Source organism: Peromyscus maniculatus, chromosome 10, assembly GCF_049852395.1.
Source record: "Peromyscus maniculatus bairdii isolate BWxNUB_F1_BW_parent chromosome 10, HU_Pman_BW_mat_3.1, whole genome shotgun sequence".
Classification (NCBI taxonomy): Eukaryota; Metazoa; Chordata; class Mammalia; order Rodentia; family Cricetidae; genus Peromyscus; species Peromyscus maniculatus.
The window spans coordinates 84,719,738-84,738,750 of record NC_134861.1 but is presented as its reverse complement, the minus strand read 5'-3'; the positions used below and the strand labels follow the sequence as shown (position 1 = coordinate 84,738,750).

The following is a 19,013-nucleotide window of genomic DNA, read 5'->3' as shown; positions in this document are numbered from 1 at the left end:
TGTCTCATCTCACAAAAAATATTCTTTCTCTCAAGTTACCTAAACATGTACTGGATAAACATGATTTTGTGCACTGTTATTATTCATTGAGGTTCTTAGAATCACAGTCCTTTCAGGACCTCTGACTCAGTCTTTCACTGATAATTCTTTTTTTTTTTTAATTTTATAATTTAATTTAATTTTACATATCAGCCACGGATTCCCTTGTCCTCCCTTCGCATCCATCACTGATAATTCTTAAGAACACTCATTCCCACAGAAGTGATATAGAGAACATTTACAGTGTTTCAGAATTTTCTAAGTAACAAAATTTAAGAATCAGGATGATTTTGAAATGATTAAGATAGTCGCTTTATTTTGACTTTTTGTAAATTCATCTGTCCAGGTGTCTTAGACTGTTAATGTTAATGCTTTCTATACTTGGGCTTGGGTGTTCCTGGACTGATGGGGAAGTACACATTTCACTGATGACTGCTTAGCAGTTGCAGCACTGGGCTCAGCTGCCTTCAGATGAGAGCATCTTAACTTACAACTTCTTCTATTATACATCCTGAATGCAAAAAGACCACCACCTAAGTGGGGGTAAGTACATGGAGAGCAGCACTTTGCTGGCCCAGACAGAATTCCTTTACAGTGGGACCAAGTCTCATTCAAAGTTTTAATGAGAGCCTCATGTTACAGTTCTATCTTATATGAATTCACACTTTTTACAAATAAAAGCCACCTTGTGATGAGAAAAAAAGCTGGATGGACAAAGGACAAAGAAGCACACGCCTTTGATCCCAGCACTAGGAAGACAGAGGCAGGCAGATCTCTGTGAGTTGGAGACCAACCTGGTTGGTCTACAGAGCGTGGTCCAGGACAGGCTCAAAAACTACACAGAGAAACTTTGTCTCAAAAAAACAAAAAGAAAGAGAGAGAAAGAAAGAAAAAAAGAAAAGGAAGGAAGGAAAGAAGAGAAAGAAGGAAAGAAAGAAGAGAGAGAGAGAGAGAGAAAGGGGTTCCAGGCCACTCTGGACTGGAACATAATGACACAATGTTTGATACAGAGATATAAGATCTAATTTACATTAGAGAACTTTCCTGTTAAAGGTTTTAAGAAGCCAGATGTGGTGGCAGCTGTGAGGCAGAGACAGGTGAATCCCTGAGTTTTAGGCTAACCTGGTCTACACAGTTCCAGGCTACATGTCTTAACATCCCCTTTCCCCCAAAAGAAAAAAATATGCCTAAGTCCAATACCAAGGGTTTACTTTTTAAGTTTCTCACAAGAATAATTTATGTTTTAAAAAAAAATTCCCTTCCTCAAACATTTTAGTACTGCAGGTAGTACAATATATATACATACATGCAGGCAAAATAGACATAAAATAATAAAATCTTTAAAACAATTGCAAAAATAAAATGCTTTATTTGTTGCAATAATTTTTGGGGCGTTAACCGCAAGAAGTGGTGGCCCCTCACTTTTACAGTTTCAGGTCCTTTGAAAGCATCTCTTGTGAAATCTGACCTTGAATTGTAATCCTGCTTTTTAACCTCTTAGCACTAGTGCATCAGGTTGCCTAGAGCACAAAGTCAGCCTGGGTTATATAGTGAGTTTTATGATGGCCTGGGCTACAGCATCGAGGAAATGCACCTCAAGAGGTTAAAAAAAAAACCATAAAGCCATGTCTGACAACCTGAGACCAATCCTTAGGACTCACATTACAAAGAGAGAACCAGCTCCTTCAAGTTGTCCCTCTGATCCCACATGAGTTTCCTCCTCCCACATTGCACGTGAACATGCGATAAACCTGAGTTTAAAAAGCTTTAAAAATAAATATGGTCTGAAAGATGGTTCAGGGTACAAATGTGGTGACCTGGGTAAAAGTGGATGGAAAGGACTGACTACCAAGTTCCCTGACTTCCACAAGCCATATGCAGAATTAGAAGAAATTAAATATTAAATTAATTCAATCGTGTTATAATATATGAGGTATTTTTTTTTTAGTTGGTCTATTTCTATTACATTTACTTACGTGTATGCAAGTGCTCACAGAGGTCAAAAGAGGGTGTCAGATCCCTGGAGCTGAAGTTGTAATAAAAGTGTTAAAGATTTTAATATCTGCTTGAAATTCTTGGATTACAGATTTACTTATTTTCCCAGTGTTAGAATTGATTCTAGGTGCTCACATGGTAAGAGTTGTGTCATTTTAAGAAATTTTCCCTCTATACCTTAAGGCTACTTTGGAAGTGCCAACTCGATGTTGCCAGTTCTCTGGAAGGAGGATGGGGAAACAGTTCACTTTTTACACATACCTAACATAACTTGATTTTCACTTTAAATCAGTAGACAGTAACTGTTGGCTTTTTTGGTTTTGTTTGGAAACAGCTGGCTTCTTAGAAGAGGTCGGTAAGCTGTTTCAGAAAAGGGGATTATGGTACAGGAGCTTAAACTTCTAAATTTTTTATATGAATTTATACTTTTGAAGGCAGGTGACCGGAATTCCAGAAAATAATTTATCTGAAACCTTGGGTAGGTGTGCAGTAAAGTAGAGGACAATTATCTACCGTTTGTCTTGACCAAACACGGGAAAGGTTTCTAAAAACTCACAATTCGCTTTGGATTACTCTAGGGCTGGGTGCCTCTGTAAGAAAATACCATGTCATCCCAATTATTTTGCTGTAGCCAGGAACTCAAAACTGGAAAAACTCAGGTAGTCGTGTATGCCCCGTGCATTCCATTTTGCTATTTTTCCTGCTTTTAATTATGATGGTGGTGGTGGGGTTTTTTTGTCTCCTGGGTAGCTTTGGCGGCTTTAGAGCTCGCTGTGTGGACTGGTCTCGAACACACAAGAGATCCTCTTACTTCTTCCTCTTAAGTGATAGGATTAAAGGCGTGCTCCACCTTGCCTGGCATCTTGCATTCTCCTGGTTTATAAAGAAGAAACAGAATGTTGACTGGAACAGATCAAGAATTAAATCTTGTATCAGGTAGAATTATGCCTAGGGGATAAAGGACGCAGACTAACACTCTGCACAAACCAGAAATACTCGTTACTCTCAAAGGAGGTTTCTACGCGTGCCCTCACCGGAAGCAGGCGGGTCACAAAAAGGTTCACCAGTGACCATCCTCTTCGGTTGGAAACCGAAACTCCACCACTCGGCGGCTTGCTTGCCCCGCCTACCCCTGCGGTTCCGGTTCCGAGGCTCGGAGCTCCACCCTAGCAAGGGAAGGAATCCCGTGAGTGCCGCCAGCTGCCCAGTGCCGCGTGGGAGAGGCGGGGCTTGGTGGCGTCATCTCTAGCGCGACGCCTGGCGTCACCGCCTTGGCTGGGAGGGTCAGGTGCGGCCGCGGGCCGGCGCATGCGTACTTCCCCCTGACGCGCGCCGGGCTCCCCGGGCCGTCCTTCTCGCCCACGCTCTCAGTGGTGTCGCCATGCTGTGCTGCCCGGGTGCCGGGTGGCTCCGGACACTGCCCACCTTGCGGCTCCGGGCACGGGGACTGCAGCCGGGCTGGAGTAGCCCGCGGCTCCCGGCCCCCCTCCCGGTATGGGCGGCCGCGTCGGTGTCGGCGGCCGCTGCTCCGGCTGGATGGTACGAGGCCCTGGCCGCGTCGGCGCCCGTGCGCGCGGCGGAGGAAGTGCTGCTCGGCTCGCAGGCCGCCACGGGACTCCCCTGGTGGGGCAGCATCTTGCTCAGCACCGTGGCCCTGCGCGGGGCCGTCACGTTGCCCCTGGCCGCCTATCAGCACTACATCCTGGCTAAGGTGAGGGGCGTCGGTCCCCTTGCTGCCTTCCTGCTAGCGTTAACCATCGAGGCTACTGCCTCGCTAAAATAGTTAGTATTGCATATGTTAAATGATGGTTGGTGACTCGAGTACCTTCCAGTTCATCCGACCCACCAGGTCTATATTTGAAATACAAGTGCTTCCTGTATTTTTGATTGGGACCAGTTTGCAGAAGAAAGGGCACGGCGGAACCTGTAAAATTAGGAACGTAAACGTTTTAACAGAGTGTCTGCAGCATTATTTGTCCCTAACTACCCTTCCTGCTCTTTATTATTAGAAAGGATTCACCAAGTTAGCAATTGGCAGACTTGGATTGTCACTCTGGACCTACAATCTACGAGACCCTGTGTCTGATGAGTTGTAACCTTGACTTGGCTTCACTTTTTTTTTTTTTTAAATGTGGAATCGGTATAGAATTCTCTTTCCTTTCCTTGGCTGCTTCGTGGTGTGAGATGAAATCAGCACGAGTTACTTTGAGAGGGTGAGATTTCACAGAAGATTGCCAGGAAAGGAAGCTGCAGCAGCGCTGAGGCAGCAAGTATAGTCGCAGCGGGAGTCCTTGGGATTTTAACTTCACGAGTGATGTTTTCTCTACCACTGGCTTCTCTAAGGCTGGAACAGTAAAATCTGGGGTGCAGTTTTCATCTACTTCTCAAAATCCTATGAAGCAGGTGCCATTTCAGAAGTTATGCACAGCCAGAAAATAGAAAACGTCACCAAGCACCCCTTAACCAAGAAGTTGCAGTTTGCGCAAATCAGTTTGGTTGACCAGAGTTAGGTGTACAAACTGGAATTTAAGTTTGTGACTAAAGATATTTTAAGCAATCTAATAGTATCTTCTGCTTAAAATTTTTCTGATTGCAAATGTGATCAGGATACAACACTTTGTTAATAGTTTAGGGGACAGAGACTATATGAGTTCCATTGGTTGTGCTGCTATGGTGTGACACTGACCCGGTGCAGGATGGGGGAGGAACAGGAATACTTCCAGGTTAGAGTCCATTATGGAGGGATAACAGGATGGGAACTGAAGCAGAAACCGTGGTGGAAAACTGCTTTCTGGCTTTTCTACATAGCCCACATGCCAGCGATAGTGACCCACGGTGGACTGCATTCTTCGATGTCAAGTGGCAATCGAAAAACACCCCGTAGGCTAATCTGATGGATGAAATTTCTTTGAGCTCTTCTCTCCCAGATGTGCCAAGTTGACAACTGAAGCTAACTATAGTAGTCGTTACCAATAAAGATCCTTTATGTGCTCATAAAAACAACTTTTTCTTCAGTTAGGTGGAAAACTTGCAACCAGAAATAAAAGACATCGCCAAGCGCCTTAACCAGGAAGTTGCAGTTTGTGCACATCGGTTTGGTTGGTCCAAGAGAGTTGCCAGGTATGCAGTTTTATGCCTGTAATCATGAAGTACATGAATACAGGTTCAGGTAGTCGCTTGATTGATTCATTCATATTAATAAGTCACTGTGAAGCATGGTTGTTTTATGTATTGGAATGAAAGCACATAAATGAAAAAAGAGACTTTACCCTAATTCTTGAGGAGCTGAATGGTCCTCCCATCTCGCTTTACCCTAACTCTTGAGGAGCTGAATGGTCCTCCCATCTCAGCCTCCCAGAACTTGAACTCCTCATCCTCCCCTGCCCTCCCCACCCCCCGGAAATGCTTGTATTACAGATGTGTGCTGCCACATCTGGCTTCTATTCTGTAGGACCCACTGAAAGAGAGCCATGATCAGATAAAGATGGAGGTAAATTCAATACTGTATTAATTTGATGTAAGTCATATGAAAGTCATATGAGTTATGCTATGCATGTAAGTAGGTATAAAATTGCTGTATGGTCCTGTCCTGTCCCATATTGTCCATCTGTATCCCTCCAACCTCTGCCTGTTTTGATTCTTGTGAAATTGTTTGTGTAGTTGAGGCTGGCCTTGCACTAGCAGGTTACCTGCCTTTCAGATGGTATCACTATAGTAATGTGCCACCATGCCTGGCAAACTATATATAATATAAGCTCTGTCATAAAACTTGACATTAGAAGAGTTGGCTCACCATTTAAGAGCATTTGTTTTAAATCCAAGACAGAGTTTCTCTTTGTAGCCCTGGCTGTCCCAGAACTCGCTATATAGACCAGGCTGGCCTCAAACTCAGATCTGCCTGCCTCTGCCTGCTCGGTGCTGGGATTAAAGGTATGCACCACTATCCCTGGCTTAAAGAACACATTACTTTTATTACTGTGTAGACCAGGCTGAACTTGAGCTTGCTAAGATCTGCAAGCCTCTGCCTCCTGAACACTCGGATTCCTAGCACTCACATTGTGGCTCACCGCTCTCAGTAGTTTTGGCGCCTGTCCTGGATCTCGCTCTGTAGACCAAGCTGTCCTCGAACTCACAGAGATCCGCCTGGCTCTGCCTCCCGAGTGCTGGGATTAAAGGCGTGAGCCACCACCGCCAGGCACTAACACCCTCTTCTAACCTCAGGACACCAGGTGTGCATGTGGTACATTTAAAGACGTGCAAGCAAAGCATCATACATAAAACAATAAGATAAATTTGTTTTTGTTTTTGTTTTTTTGAGACAGGGTTTCTCTGTGTAGCTTTGGTGCCTGTCCTGGAACTCGATTTATAGACCAGACTGGCCTCGAACTCATAGAGGTCCGCCTGCCTCTGCCTCCAGAGTGCTGAGACTAAAGGCTTGCACCACCACTGCCTAGCTGATAAATCTTAACAATACAGAAAACTTGAAATTTAGAGAAACCTTGTAGCCAGACTGATGAGGCAAGCCTTTAATCTCAGCACTGTGGAGGCAGAGGCAGGTATATCTCTTGAGTTCAAGGCCAGCCTGTTTACATGAGTTCCAGGCCATCCAGGCTGTAGACTGAGACCCTGTCTCAGAAAGAGAGGAAGTATATGTATTAATGCATGAAACAAAGTTTTATTTGTTAAATGTAGATAAACCGAAGCCTGTAGTAGTTTTGATATTTAATAAAAAGGAAGCTGAGAGCTACAGCCGTGGGCCAGAAGGACAGGTGAATAGCTGTTCATCTGGGTTGTAGAGGGCTTGGTGAGGTGAGATTTATCGTTCCTTACCTGTGCTACCCTGGTGCCACGGCCGTCTAGAAATTTCTTGTTCAGATGGGTCGTTTACATCCACAGATGTGCTGATGTGGAGCTCTATTTTGTTGGACGACCTAAAAGTTTCCAGGACCAAAATGTGCAGGTATATGTAGAAAAATAAAGTACAGATAAAATTAGAATTTAAGGGCCTAGAATGTATGTGTGTACTGTCCAGTCCGGCACACTACAAATTGATTAAATACAATACAGCAATTAAAGAAAGGCCTACCTTGTACTAACTGTGTGATATAAGAGATTTAAAGATGAATAGGAAACCTGAGCAAGGCTAGTGGTTGCACACAGAAGAGGCTTGTGACTTGAAGGCCAGCCAGAGCTAGAAATGCCTTCCTTGTCTCAGATAAAAAACCCAGTAATTGTCTCTCAAGATCATGGTCTAGAAAGTAAGACTTATGAAAGAAGAATGGTCAGGTGTGGTGGCACAAGCCTGTAACCCTGGTACTTTGGAGGTGGAGGTAGGGGTACCAGAGGCTCAAAGTTAACCTTGGCTACATAACCAAGTTCAAGGTCAGGTTGGACTGTCTGAGGCCATGTCTCAAAAAAACAAAGGAAGTAACTGAGCTGGATATGGTGATGAGTGCTATTAATCCCAGCACTTGGGCAGCCGAGGCAGACGAATCTCTGAATTCGAGACCAGCCTAGTACATAGTGAGCATCAGGCCAGTCAGGGCTACACAGTGAACCTTTTAAAAAAGAGAACTGGTATGGTGAACAGATTAACATAACCTTTGTTGGAAAGTTGATTGAAAAATGGGGGCCACTTTGACAGTCTAAGAATATAAACTGCACAGACCCACAAGATACTTTGGGACAGATCAGATTCTTTGGAAGGTCAGATGACTATGTTTGCCTGGACTACAGAGTTAAGTAAAATATGCTTTTAGCTATAACATTTGTAGTTATGGTGTGTTATACTTTGTTGGTCTTGCAATCCCACTCTCCATTTCGGTTTTGTTTAATTTTGAGACAGGAGTTCACGAAGTAGCACAGGTTTCCCATACCTACTTCACTTTGTAACTGGAGCCTGGCTTCAAGCTTTCAATCCTCCAACCTCCATCTCCCAAATGCTGGGATTGTGGGTATGTGCTGCCTCAGCTGGTAAAATTTTACCCTTAAAATCTTAATTGGCAGGAATTAGAGAGATGGCTCAGTGGTTAACATGTATCGTGCATGCACACATAAATCAGAGAATATGATAAATAAAATGTTTTTTAAAAATCTTATTGGCCAGAGATATTAGAGGCTGAAGTTGTGGTCTGACAGCGTCTTTCATAAAAGGCTGTGTGCCTTCTGTTTAGTGGCTGTCCCTTAACTGCTTATGATAGTTGAAACCCTTGTTCAGCCCTCCAGCATCCCTACAGAAGGGGTCTGTGTGTGCCGTAGGGTGAAGCTCTTGCTAGTGGTCAGATGATGTTTTCTCTTTCTTCCCTTACCTTAGGCTCACGTATCTAAAGAATATGCGGAGGCTTGTTTCAGAGCTGTATGTTCGTGACAACTGCCATCCTTTCAAAGCCACTGTGTTAGTCTGGGTCCAGCTTCCAATGTGGATCTTCATATCCGTTGCCCTCCGGAACTTCAGCACAGGGGCAGCACATTCAGAAGGTAACTATTACAGAAATCTTCATCTCTCAAATTCTTTAATGCTGTATTCCAATAGAAAAAATAATTCTGGTTTTTATTTATTTATTTACACTCATGATATTCATTAATTACATTCATGATATTAATAATTCTAGTTTTCATAATTACCATTTACCTTCTGCCTTATATTACAGAGTTTAGACTCTTAAGCATAAACAGTCTATGTTGAGAGCACTACCTTGAGAAAATGAAAAAATACCTTGAGAAAAATTGCAGCTATAAATAGCTTGAATAAGCAGTGCTGGTCTTCAGGGTGAGGCGCTTGTTAGGAGTTGTTGGGGTGCTTGTATGTGTGTTCTTCTCTCTCTGCTGTCCTCAGGAATCTGTTGTTTTGTGTTTAAACTGTTTCAGCGGGTGTTTCTGTTCAGGAACAGCTGGCTGCTGGCGGGGCCCTGTGGTTTCCTGACCTCACTGCAGTGGACTCCACCTGGATCCTGCCTGTCTCCGTTGGTGTCGTCAATTTACTGATAGTCGAGGTCAGTGGTTTACATGGGGGTTGTTGACCACTTACGGCCTTGGGGCTGCTGCTGCTGCTGCTGCTGCTGTTGCTGCTCTTCTTATGTCATATCAGCCCATGACCTGGGCCAGGTCCTTTGTGTCTCTAGGTGGCAGAGTCTTTATTATTAAAGGAAGAAGAGCACTAAGCCAGGCACGGTTGCCCATCTCTAGTCCTAGCACTCAGGACGCAGAGGCAGGAGAATCACAAACTCAAAGCCATCCTAAGCTATCTAACAAGACCATCTCAGAAAACCAGGCAAAACAAAAAGAACAGTACCTAAAGCTGGGTGTGCTGGCACTCCTTTAATCTCTGCAAGCTCAAGTTCAGCTTGGTCTACACAGTGAGTTCTAGGACAGCCAGGGGTACATGGTTGAGAGAACCACTCACAAAAAGAGAGAGAGGGGAAAAAAAGAAATTTAAGATGCTTGGCCAGCCGGTTTTAATCCACAATGGGGTTTTTGTGAATTTATTGGTAGAGAACCATAAGTAACCTACTGCCATTCTCTTAATAAATGGCTTAGTATAGTCATTTGAATTTTTGATGAGGTAATGTAAAGAAACACGTACATGAAAAATAGGATTTTTCAGTTGCCTCCTCTGTTACCCATAGTGCTTCACTCAGCAGTACACAGAGAGCATGCTTGCAGTGTTGTACAGAGCTCAGACTTGGAGGTGAAAGCTTACAATCCTCACATCAAATGAGTGCTGTCTGGGAATTCTAATGTACATCTTGTTTGTAGCAGACACCGCCTGTTTTCTTAACGCCTTGGAGCTGGGAATGTAGTTCAGTTGGTGGGATGCTTGCCTAGTGTTTATGAAGCCGGGGGACCTCTGTCCCAGCCTTGGATGCACTGGACATAGTGGGGCCTGGCTGTAAGAGGAATCAGAAGTTCAAGGTCATTTTCAACTCCACAGCAAGTTCCGTGCTACCCTAGGATATGTGTGCCCCTGTTTAAAACACAAAAGATAGGGCTGGAGAGATAGCTTGGTGGCTAGCAACATCAGGGTTGCTCTTTGCACGCACAGCCTTCCTGTTCCTAGCCTTGGAGCTAGATGATGAGTTACATAAGTTCACTGGTGTTGAAATTGGTGTGTTAAGTGCTGGATATGGAGGCCATGGCCTTGTACACACAAGGTCAAGTGCTCTGCCATTGAACCACAGTGCCAGTCCTTTAAGGTATTGGTGGAGGCTGGCCACAAATCAGCTTTTAGCAAGGTGTGGGTTGTAATCCCAGCAGAAGCTGTCCTAATCTACAGAGTATATGTTCCAGGCCGGTCGGGGCTACATAGTGTAACCCTATCTTTAAAAAAAAGAATATTGTTTTGTTTTTGGTTTTGTTTGTTTGTTTTGAAACAGTGTCTCATGTAGCCTACCTTACAAATCTAAAAGCCGAAGATGACCTTGAGTTGCTATTCCAGAGCAAACACTAGGATTTTAAGAGTGCCACAAAGCCTGGGCTTCAGCTTGTGTTTTAAAGTTCATCTGATTGAATGTGCATTTTAGTAATTATGGCTTTTGTGTTCTTCTTCAGATTTTCGCTCTGCAAAAACTTGGAATGTCTCGGTTTCAAATGTATATTACACACTTTGTCCGCGCTATGTCCGTCTTGATGATCCCGATTGCCGCAACAGTACCTTCTGTGAGTAGCGGTAACCTTGCATGTGGCCGGTGCTCAGCTTCCACAGCCTGGCATCCTGCTGCTTTCAGGCTCCTTCTCTCACTGTCCTTGCTGTTGAGAATGCTTGTGTGACTGTTGTCTGTGTCGTCAGTTCACACTTGAGCATTTTCCTTGGGTTGATGGATCAATCTTTCTCCTGCATGTGCCCAGCTCTCTCGTGAAACTCCTTACTCCCCTTCCTGTATTTTAGTCTGACGGAGCACCTTGAATACTGTAGTACTCACCTATTTGACTAGCTAGTCCAGTGAACAACTTCCGTATTCACGAGTACTACTTAACCCTGTGCTGTGGGTTTGGTTCACTTATCCCTGTTGATACCTAAGTAAGCTTTGTAAGAAATAAAAGAACAAACAATTGTTACAATTACTTCAGTCCTTTGTATGTTTTCCACAGATAACTTTAGAAGTTGTCAAAAGCTGTGTTACGTACATTTTCATCTTTACTCGGCCAACATGAAGCCATTAAGTAGAATTCAGTTGCCACTAGTTAAGGTTAGATGAGCAGTTACAAAGCTCTCACTGTTCTTAGGATCTGAGGCAGTGTGCTGTTGGTACAAAAGTGAAGGTCTAAGCTGGTACTTGGGTGAATGTCTTTTACCTGTTCAAAATAAGTTTCTGCATCTCTGAAGTAGACCTGATGTCTGTGAGCATGAAATGGTATGTATTATAGTACTTTCCCATGGCTGGGGGGGGGGCGGGTGTTGCTGTAAAACACCATGTGGCCACAGCAGTACAGTGGAAGAAACCTCCATGAAATAAGAGCTGTGTGATGTCAAGGATTGGGCTGAGTTAGTAACAAATCTGAGAAGGTGTATTACAGACCCAAGCTTACCTCCAACAGGGAGTCCAGGCGGGTCCAGTTTAGGGACAATGTGCCAACTCCCTGAAGACAGCTGTGCTGTCTTTCTGCGTTGTCACACACAGCCTCTGGTATTTTCCTCATGGCCACAGTGGTAATGATGCTGCCGGAGCAGGTTACACTGCAGGAATGTAGAGGGTGCTTCAAGTGCACATGGTCTTTAAGGACCATTGCTAGGGTCCCACCAATAAATGTGCTTGTGTCTTACATATTTGGTCACATCTAGCAGTTTCAGTATCTAGGAAATATGTACAGTGTTTTTTTAGATAACAGTATAGACAGGCAGATTTTTCTCTCCTACCAACCAGCTCCCAAATCATGACATGGAGACTTTTTACTATTTATAAAAGCTCGACTGATAGGTTAGGCTTGTTTCTAGTTAGCTCTTATAATTTAAATTAGCCCATTTCTTTTCGTCTATGTTCTTTTATGTGGCTCTGTTACCTTTACTTTGTATTGCCCATGCTGCTTCCTCTATGTCTGACTGACAATCCTTCTTCCCAGTGTTTTCTCTGCCTCAAAAATCCTGCCTAGCTATTGACTGTTTAGCTTTTTTATTAAACCAGTCACAGTGACATATTTCACACAATGTAAAGGACTATTCCACAGCAAGTATACCCAGCTAAAAATTAGGATTGTTCCCTAGCAAGGAAAGGAATTGTTATGTAGATGGCATCTTATGGTTCTGTCTGTATGCATTGTAAGAAGTGTAGTAAGATAAAAGATTTCGAAATCCTTGTGTAAGCGTAGGGTGCTACATGTCCTTCGTCGCAGCTACTCAGGAAGCTGAACAGAAAGATCCCATGACCTGGATGCACCAGCCTGATACTCAGGCACCCTGATTTTATGCCAGGCACTTGCACGTGTCAGGGTATACATGTGAAGTCACAGGACAGCCTCCTAGAGTCAGTTCTCCTTCCATCATGTGGGTTCCAGGGATTCAACCCATACCATCTGGTTTGGTGGCCGGCACTCTTACCAGCTGGCCCATCTTGCCAGTGCGAGGCACTCTTAATGAGGCAGGCACTGTTACAGTCTTTCATTTTAATGGGCCGGACTGTGGTGGTGCACACCTTTAATCCCAGCACTCGGGGAGACAGAGGCAGGAGGAACTCTGAGTTTGAGGTCAGCCTGGTCTATAGAGTGAGTTCTAGAACAGCCATGGCTACAATGAGAAACTCTGTCTTGAAAACAAACAAAACAACAACAAAACAATCTCCCGCTTTAGTGATGAGGAGCCTAAAGTATGGGAAGTTAAACAGCTGGTTCTGTGCTGTGAACTACTCAGGTACTCTCCCATTCCAGGTAGATCAGCTGTTGTTTGTAGCTGCTGCCTAATCTGCCTTTGATGTCTGCCATTCTTCTGTCCTTGAGGTCTCACTGTAAACAATTGCAGAGACTCACTGTGGGTCGCATACTTGGCTTAACCATTCTGTGCACGTGCTCTCATAAGCCCTCTAAGGTGGGTACAGTTTCTGTCCCGTTTTACAGATAGGAAACTGAAGCAAGAGAAATAACCAATACAAAGCCAAATAATAGTGAACAGGATTCAGACCTGGAGATCTTCATCCCAGGCAGGACTCACCAGCCACATGGTTTTACTTCTGAGACCTGACTGCTTTCTAATGCCCATGCAAAGCTTGAGACACATGTATGTGTAGGAAACACATGTATGTACAGAAAGGCTGCAGGGCTTAGTTTACAGCACCAGCCTCGGCTGCATCACAAAAGAAAATTGATAATAAGCTGGCTCTGAAGATAAGAAATGCATCCTATATGATGGGGAGAAAAGAGTTGCTGGGGAATCATGAAAGAGTGACGAATAAAAGGAGAATGAGGTCTAGTAAGGTTGCCACGGGAAGCCACCACATCCCCAGGCTCCCACCATCCATCTGTACAACCAGCCTGTCAGCACCTGTGGCGGGAACAAATTCCTACTAGTCAGAGAAGGGAGGGTGCTTTCCTGGCCCTGCTGGTACCTGCCGTCTGTCATGTCTGCTGTAAACGCCCCGCTCTGCTTTCTGGTCTTCTCGGCCTTTCTTGCCCGTCTCGTAGCCTGCTCAGAATGCCTGTGTTTTTTACTGACCGCTTGTGTGAACGTTGCATATACAGGAGCAGATGCTAACTGTCATACACTCTCTCTAGTCTCTCGTTCTCTACTGGCTGTGCTCCAGCTTCATGGGCCTCTCCCAGAATCTGCTGCTGCGCTCCCCTGGATTCCGCCAGCTTTGCCGGATACCACCAACCAAGTCGGATTCAGAGACCCCTTACAAAGACCTCTCTGCCGCCTTTTATGCCAAGTTCCTTTCAAGAAAGTGAAGACAGTACGCTTCAGTAACTTTGAAATTATTAGAAACGTCATTGTCAGTTTCATGTATTGAATTTAGAAGACTAGGGTAGCATTTAAATTGCCTTTAACTATCATGAAGCCCTGTGGGAAAGATGTAATTCAGATGTATTTGACAATAATAGGTAAAGCTTTTGCGTGTTAGAAATAAATATTCAATTGTAAAGTGTAAAGATAAGCCCGGATGCCTGACCTTCTTCATAAAATCATGCTTTGCTGAGAACAGGCTTAGATCCTGTGTGATCTGTGCCTGACGTTCCACACAATAAAGTTTTGTAAATTAAAGGCTCTGGTGAGATAATTCCTTTAAAAAAAGACTTTATATAAATTATGTATGTGTGTTTGGTGGGGGGGGTGTATGTTCACCTATGTGCAAGTGTCCACAGAGGCCTGAAGTGTGAACCTAATTAGTCTTATGAATAAAATCCAGGAGTCAAATATTGGGATAATAACCTGAAAGATCAGAGAAGCAGAGGAGCAGCCACTAGTGACTTCTTATCTCTCTGGATCCTCAGAGCAAAAGGGGGCCAAGATCCTGTACCTACTCACCTTGTATTTCTGTCTACATCTCCAGAGTGCTGGGATTAAAGGTGTGTGCCACCACAGTCTGACCTCTGTGGTTAACCTAGTGGCTAGCTCTGCCTTCTGATCTCCAGGAAAGCTTTGTCAGAACACAAATAAAATATCATACAGTTCCGTCTTTTTGTCTAATACAATATGTACAATACCTATAGGCAAGAATTATATTAACAATGTTTAGTCCGTTTGCATTTGACAAATTCAGAGAAAACACTCCATCTGTCCTATCTTGGTGAGTCCAAAGTGTTGTGCCTAATTCCCTTTCTATCCTAACTTGTATTACCACATTTCTATAGAGGCCAACAGCACCAGACCCCTCTGGAGTGAGAAGTAATGCAATATGGGTGCTGGGAACTGAACTCTAAACTGACATCTAAAGAGCAGTGTGTGCTCACCACTGAGCCGTCGCCTAGCCCTCCAGTGAGGTTACTTTTAACCACTGAGCCAGTTAGCCACCTCTCCAGCCAAAGAGGATGATTGTAGGTCTGTTAGCATATTTAAAAACAGTCTATACAGTTTTGTCATAAAAGTTATGGGACTCAGGGTGTCCTTTTGGCAAGTTCTAGTTAAGTAATTTGGTGAGGGACTGGAGAGGTGGCTCAGTGGTTAAGAGCACTTGCTACTCACAGAGGACCCACACACCAGGTGTCACTTGGAGTGTGTATGCAACCCAAAAGGCCTCTATGTTGTGAGATAGTTTTTAACTTGTTCCTTTGGAAGGACCGAATGCCCTCTTGGGATTAATACAGGAAGAGTTTATGGTGATATAAATGGTGGCTTCAGCTCTTTGCTTGTTTCGTTCAGAAAGGTGACAGTTGTGACTGATGTATTCAGGAATAAATTCAGCGGGCATTGGAGAAAATTAGAATTTCTCCTTTGTTAGAATTAGGGACCTGGTTGTAAGATCCCTGAGACCTGGGTGCTGGAGAGATGGCTCAGTGTTTAAGAGCACTGACTGCTCTTCCAGAGGACCAGGGTTCTACTCCCAGCAAACACATGGCAGCTCAGAGCTGTCTGTGACTCCAGTTCCAGAGGACCCAACACCCATGGCAAAACACCAATGCATACAAAATAAAAAGAAAAAAAATTAAAAAAAAAAAAAAAAGGGCTGGAGAGATGGCTCAGAGGTTAAGAGCACTGGTTGTTCTTCCAGAGGTCCCGAGTTCAATTCCCAGCAACCACATGGTGGCTCACAACCATCTGTAATAACTGGTGCACTCGTTTGGCCTGCAGGGATACAAGCAGGCAGAACACTGTATACTTAATAAATAAATAAATCTTTAAAAAAAAAAAAAAAAAAAAAAAAGATCCCTGAGACCTCAGGTGGTGGGTGGTTGCAGCCCGGTACCCTCCCTGGTGCCCCAGGACTGCTCTGCAGCTCCCTAGTTACGGTGAGGAGGTTGATAGATACATTCAGCCCTGGCGTTTTGTAGATTGTTGTATTTAGAAACCTGCCTGCAGCTAAAATGTATTCCTGTCCCCAAATCAACATTCATAGTACTTTTTAAAAAATAACTTATTTATTTTTATTTTATGTGCATTAGTGTTTTGCTTGCATGTATGTCTGTGTGAGGGCGTCAGATCTTGGAGTTACAGACAGTTGTGAGCTGCCATCTGGGTGCTAGGGATTGAACCCAGGTCCTCTAGAAGAGCAGTCAGTGCTCTTAACCACTGAGCCATCTCTCCAGCCCCATTAAAGCAGCAAGCACTTTTTTATTTATTTATTTATTTATTTTTTGGTTTTTGGAGACAGGATTTCTCTGTGTAGCTTTGCACCTTTCCTGGAACTTACTCTGTAGACCAGGCTGGCCTCGAACTCACAGAGATCCGCCTGCCTCTGCCTCCTGAGTGCTGGGATTAAAGGTGTGTGTCACCACCATCCGACATTCATAGAACTTTTAAGGTCACTGGTGAAAAAAAATTTAGTCACTTGATAAATTAGTGGAATTCTTTTTTTTGGGGGGGGAGTGTTTTTGTTTTTGTTTTTTGAGACAGGGTTTCTCTGTGTAGTCCTGGCTGTCCTGGAACTTGCTCTGTAGAACAGACTGGCCTCGAACTCCCTCCCAGAGATCCTCCTGGCTCTGCTTCCCCAATGAATTAGTGAAATTCAAACTAGCTGGTGCTCAGCACAGTTCTGACCATGCTTCCTTCACGGTTGTGATGCTGTGCTTTTCTTACTTCTGTGTGCCCCACTTCCCTTTTTAAAATGACTTGGTGTGTGCATGGGTGTGCACTAGTGATGTGTGTGCCACAGCAAGCATGTGGAGGTCAGCAGACAGCTTGCAGAAGTAGGTGGTGCTCGCCTTCCCTCTTGTGGTTCCCTGGAATCCAACTCCGGCTGTAAGGCTTTGCCCACTGAGCCTTTTCTATCTAAAATGGCCACTAAGTGGCCCGTGGAAGTGTTCATCCAACGCTTCGAAGCATAAGAACACGCGGTAAGGAGAAGGGTGCATGCACAGGTTGGTGTGGGCAGAGGGCTCCGAGTTACTGAACCAGCAGTGTGTTTATCTGTGGACAGACACCAGCCGCTTGCAGGAACCTAACCCTGCATGTTCCCTAGGAACAGTGATTCAGTGTTTACTAATTCAGCTTGTTGAATAAAAAGAAGAAACTATTTGGCTATACGATACATCTTCATTTGTGATGTCACACATTTTCTTTTTTGATATTACATCTTGACCAACCCGCACCTTTTTTTTTTTTTTTTTTTTTTTTAAGCACAGCTTGCTCATCTTGCTTCTTCCATGTCTCCTGGCAACTCTGAAGACTGCACCCTTCTCAGTCTGGCTGTCCTGCCTAACCTCTTCCTGCCTAGCTATTGGCCACTCAGTTCTTTATTAACAATGAGAGTAACACCTCTTCACAGTGTACAGAGGAATTATTCCCCAGCACAGGACTGCCACAAATCCAAGACCAACTTGACCTAGAGAGTATGTAGAAAAACTTACACACACACACACACACACACACACACACACACACACACACACACACACACACAACTGGCTCCCTTTCCTAGGAAAACTGTTAAGTTAAAAATCCCAAATACAGTTTTTGTTTAACAAAATTGGAAAATCAGGTGCTGAATTATTATAAACCAGCAGCTGTCTGTGTTTGCATGCAATCGAGGAAACAGAAATATGTGCAACGTGTAGTAAAGAGCCGAGGGGGTTGCGAACACTCCGGGCTGCTGCAAGAGTCTCAGCAACAGACAGTTCGGTCCTTGCTGTGACATCACTAGGTCCTGGTGCTGTCATTTTTCTCAGGATGAGGGACATCGACCCTTTCTCTACTACTTGTAACTTTCCAAAGTGCAAAACCTGAAGGAGTTCTGTAGCTAGCTACTGCCAAAAATGTCCGTGGTCTTCCCTTTCCTGACAGAACTAGTAAGCCTCTGGAATTTATGGAGTGTTAGTAATAAAATGTGTTTTTTTTTGTTTGTTTGTTTGTTTTCTGAGATGGGGATTCTCTGTGAAATGATCCTGGCTGTCCTGGAACTCACCTCCTGAGTGCTGGGAATAAAGGTGTGCGCCGCCGCCACCACCGCTAAAATCTTTATTCTTTATTATTTTGAAGTGCGTGTGTGTAGACATGAGTGTAGTGCCCGCAGGGGCCTGATGCATTGGATCACCTGGACCTGCAGGTCACAGAGTTGTGAGCCACCATGTGGATGCTGGGAACTGGAATTCAGGTCCTCTGCAAGAGCAGCCAGTGCTCTTAACCACTGAGCCATCTCTTTGACCCCAAGAAAAGCTTTTTAAAAAATTAAATGCTTGGGACTTGTGGACTTTAAGAACAATCGGAGTATAAGTTAGTTTTTATAAAGTTCACATAGTTTTACTTTAGGGTATGTGCCAGGTCTCAGGAAGCAGACCACCTTCATGTCTCTGTTTGCTTAAAAAGGCTAAAAAGGGTATTGGTATTTTGCTTGTTTTGTTAAGGTGTTAAGGTTATGACTTACCTGGCCTTGAATTCAGTCTTTCTTCTGCTTCCTGAGTGAAGGGTTTATAGGAAAGCACCACCATGCCTGACCCCCAAACTCTGTCATTTGTATGATGAAATTTTCTTCTGATAGTGTGGATTGATTGATTGATTTTTTTTTTTTTTTTGAGACAGGGTCTTACAATGTAGCCCTGGCTGGCCTAGAACTCACAGAGATGCACCTGCCTCTGCCTCTGCCTGAGTGCTGGAGTGTGTCACCATACCCAGGTCTGGATTTTTTTTTTTTTTAGACTGAAGATAACATTGATTTACAGATCCTTGTTTCTGCCTTCTGAGAGCTAGGATGACAGTGCTAGATGACTGGGGAGGCCACTACCCCCTCTTACGTCATGTCCAGCACGTGGGACATACTAGACAAAACGGTACCGACTGAGCAGCATCCCTTGCCCTTAGAATCTGGAATTTAAAAAAAAAACAAAAAACAAAAACTGCACTGTAGATGTAACCAACCGTCTTATTAAATAAGAAACACAGAAACAATGTAAAAGAGAAAGCCGAG

At 44.0% G+C, this 19,013-nt stretch overlaps 1 protein-coding gene across 2 annotated transcripts; it reads left to right on the top strand.

Moving 5' to 3' along the window:
- The first annotated feature begins 3,347 nt into the window (after positions 1 to 3,347).
- Positions 3,348 to 14,046, top strand: Cox18 (cytochrome c oxidase assembly factor COX18). Of its 2 annotated transcripts, none has more exons than XM_006991664.4 (6): positions 3,348 to 3,745; positions 5,054 to 5,154; positions 8,348 to 8,511; positions 8,902 to 9,026; positions 10,582 to 10,689; positions 13,732 to 14,046. In XM_006991664.4, exons 1-6 carry the CDS (start codon positions 3,416 to 3,418, stop codon positions 13,903 to 13,905), a joined length of 1,002 nt encoding a protein of 333 aa, XP_006991726.1. In that variant the 5' UTR covers positions 3,348 to 3,415; the 3' UTR covers positions 13,906 to 14,046. The 2 variants fall into 2 exon arrangements, with proteins under 2 accessions (XP_006991726.1, XP_015865395.1); XM_016009909.3 differs by having other exon boundaries at positions 3,606 to 3,745; positions 5,050 to 5,154.
- Positions 14,047 to 19,013: the final 4,967 nt, after the last annotated feature.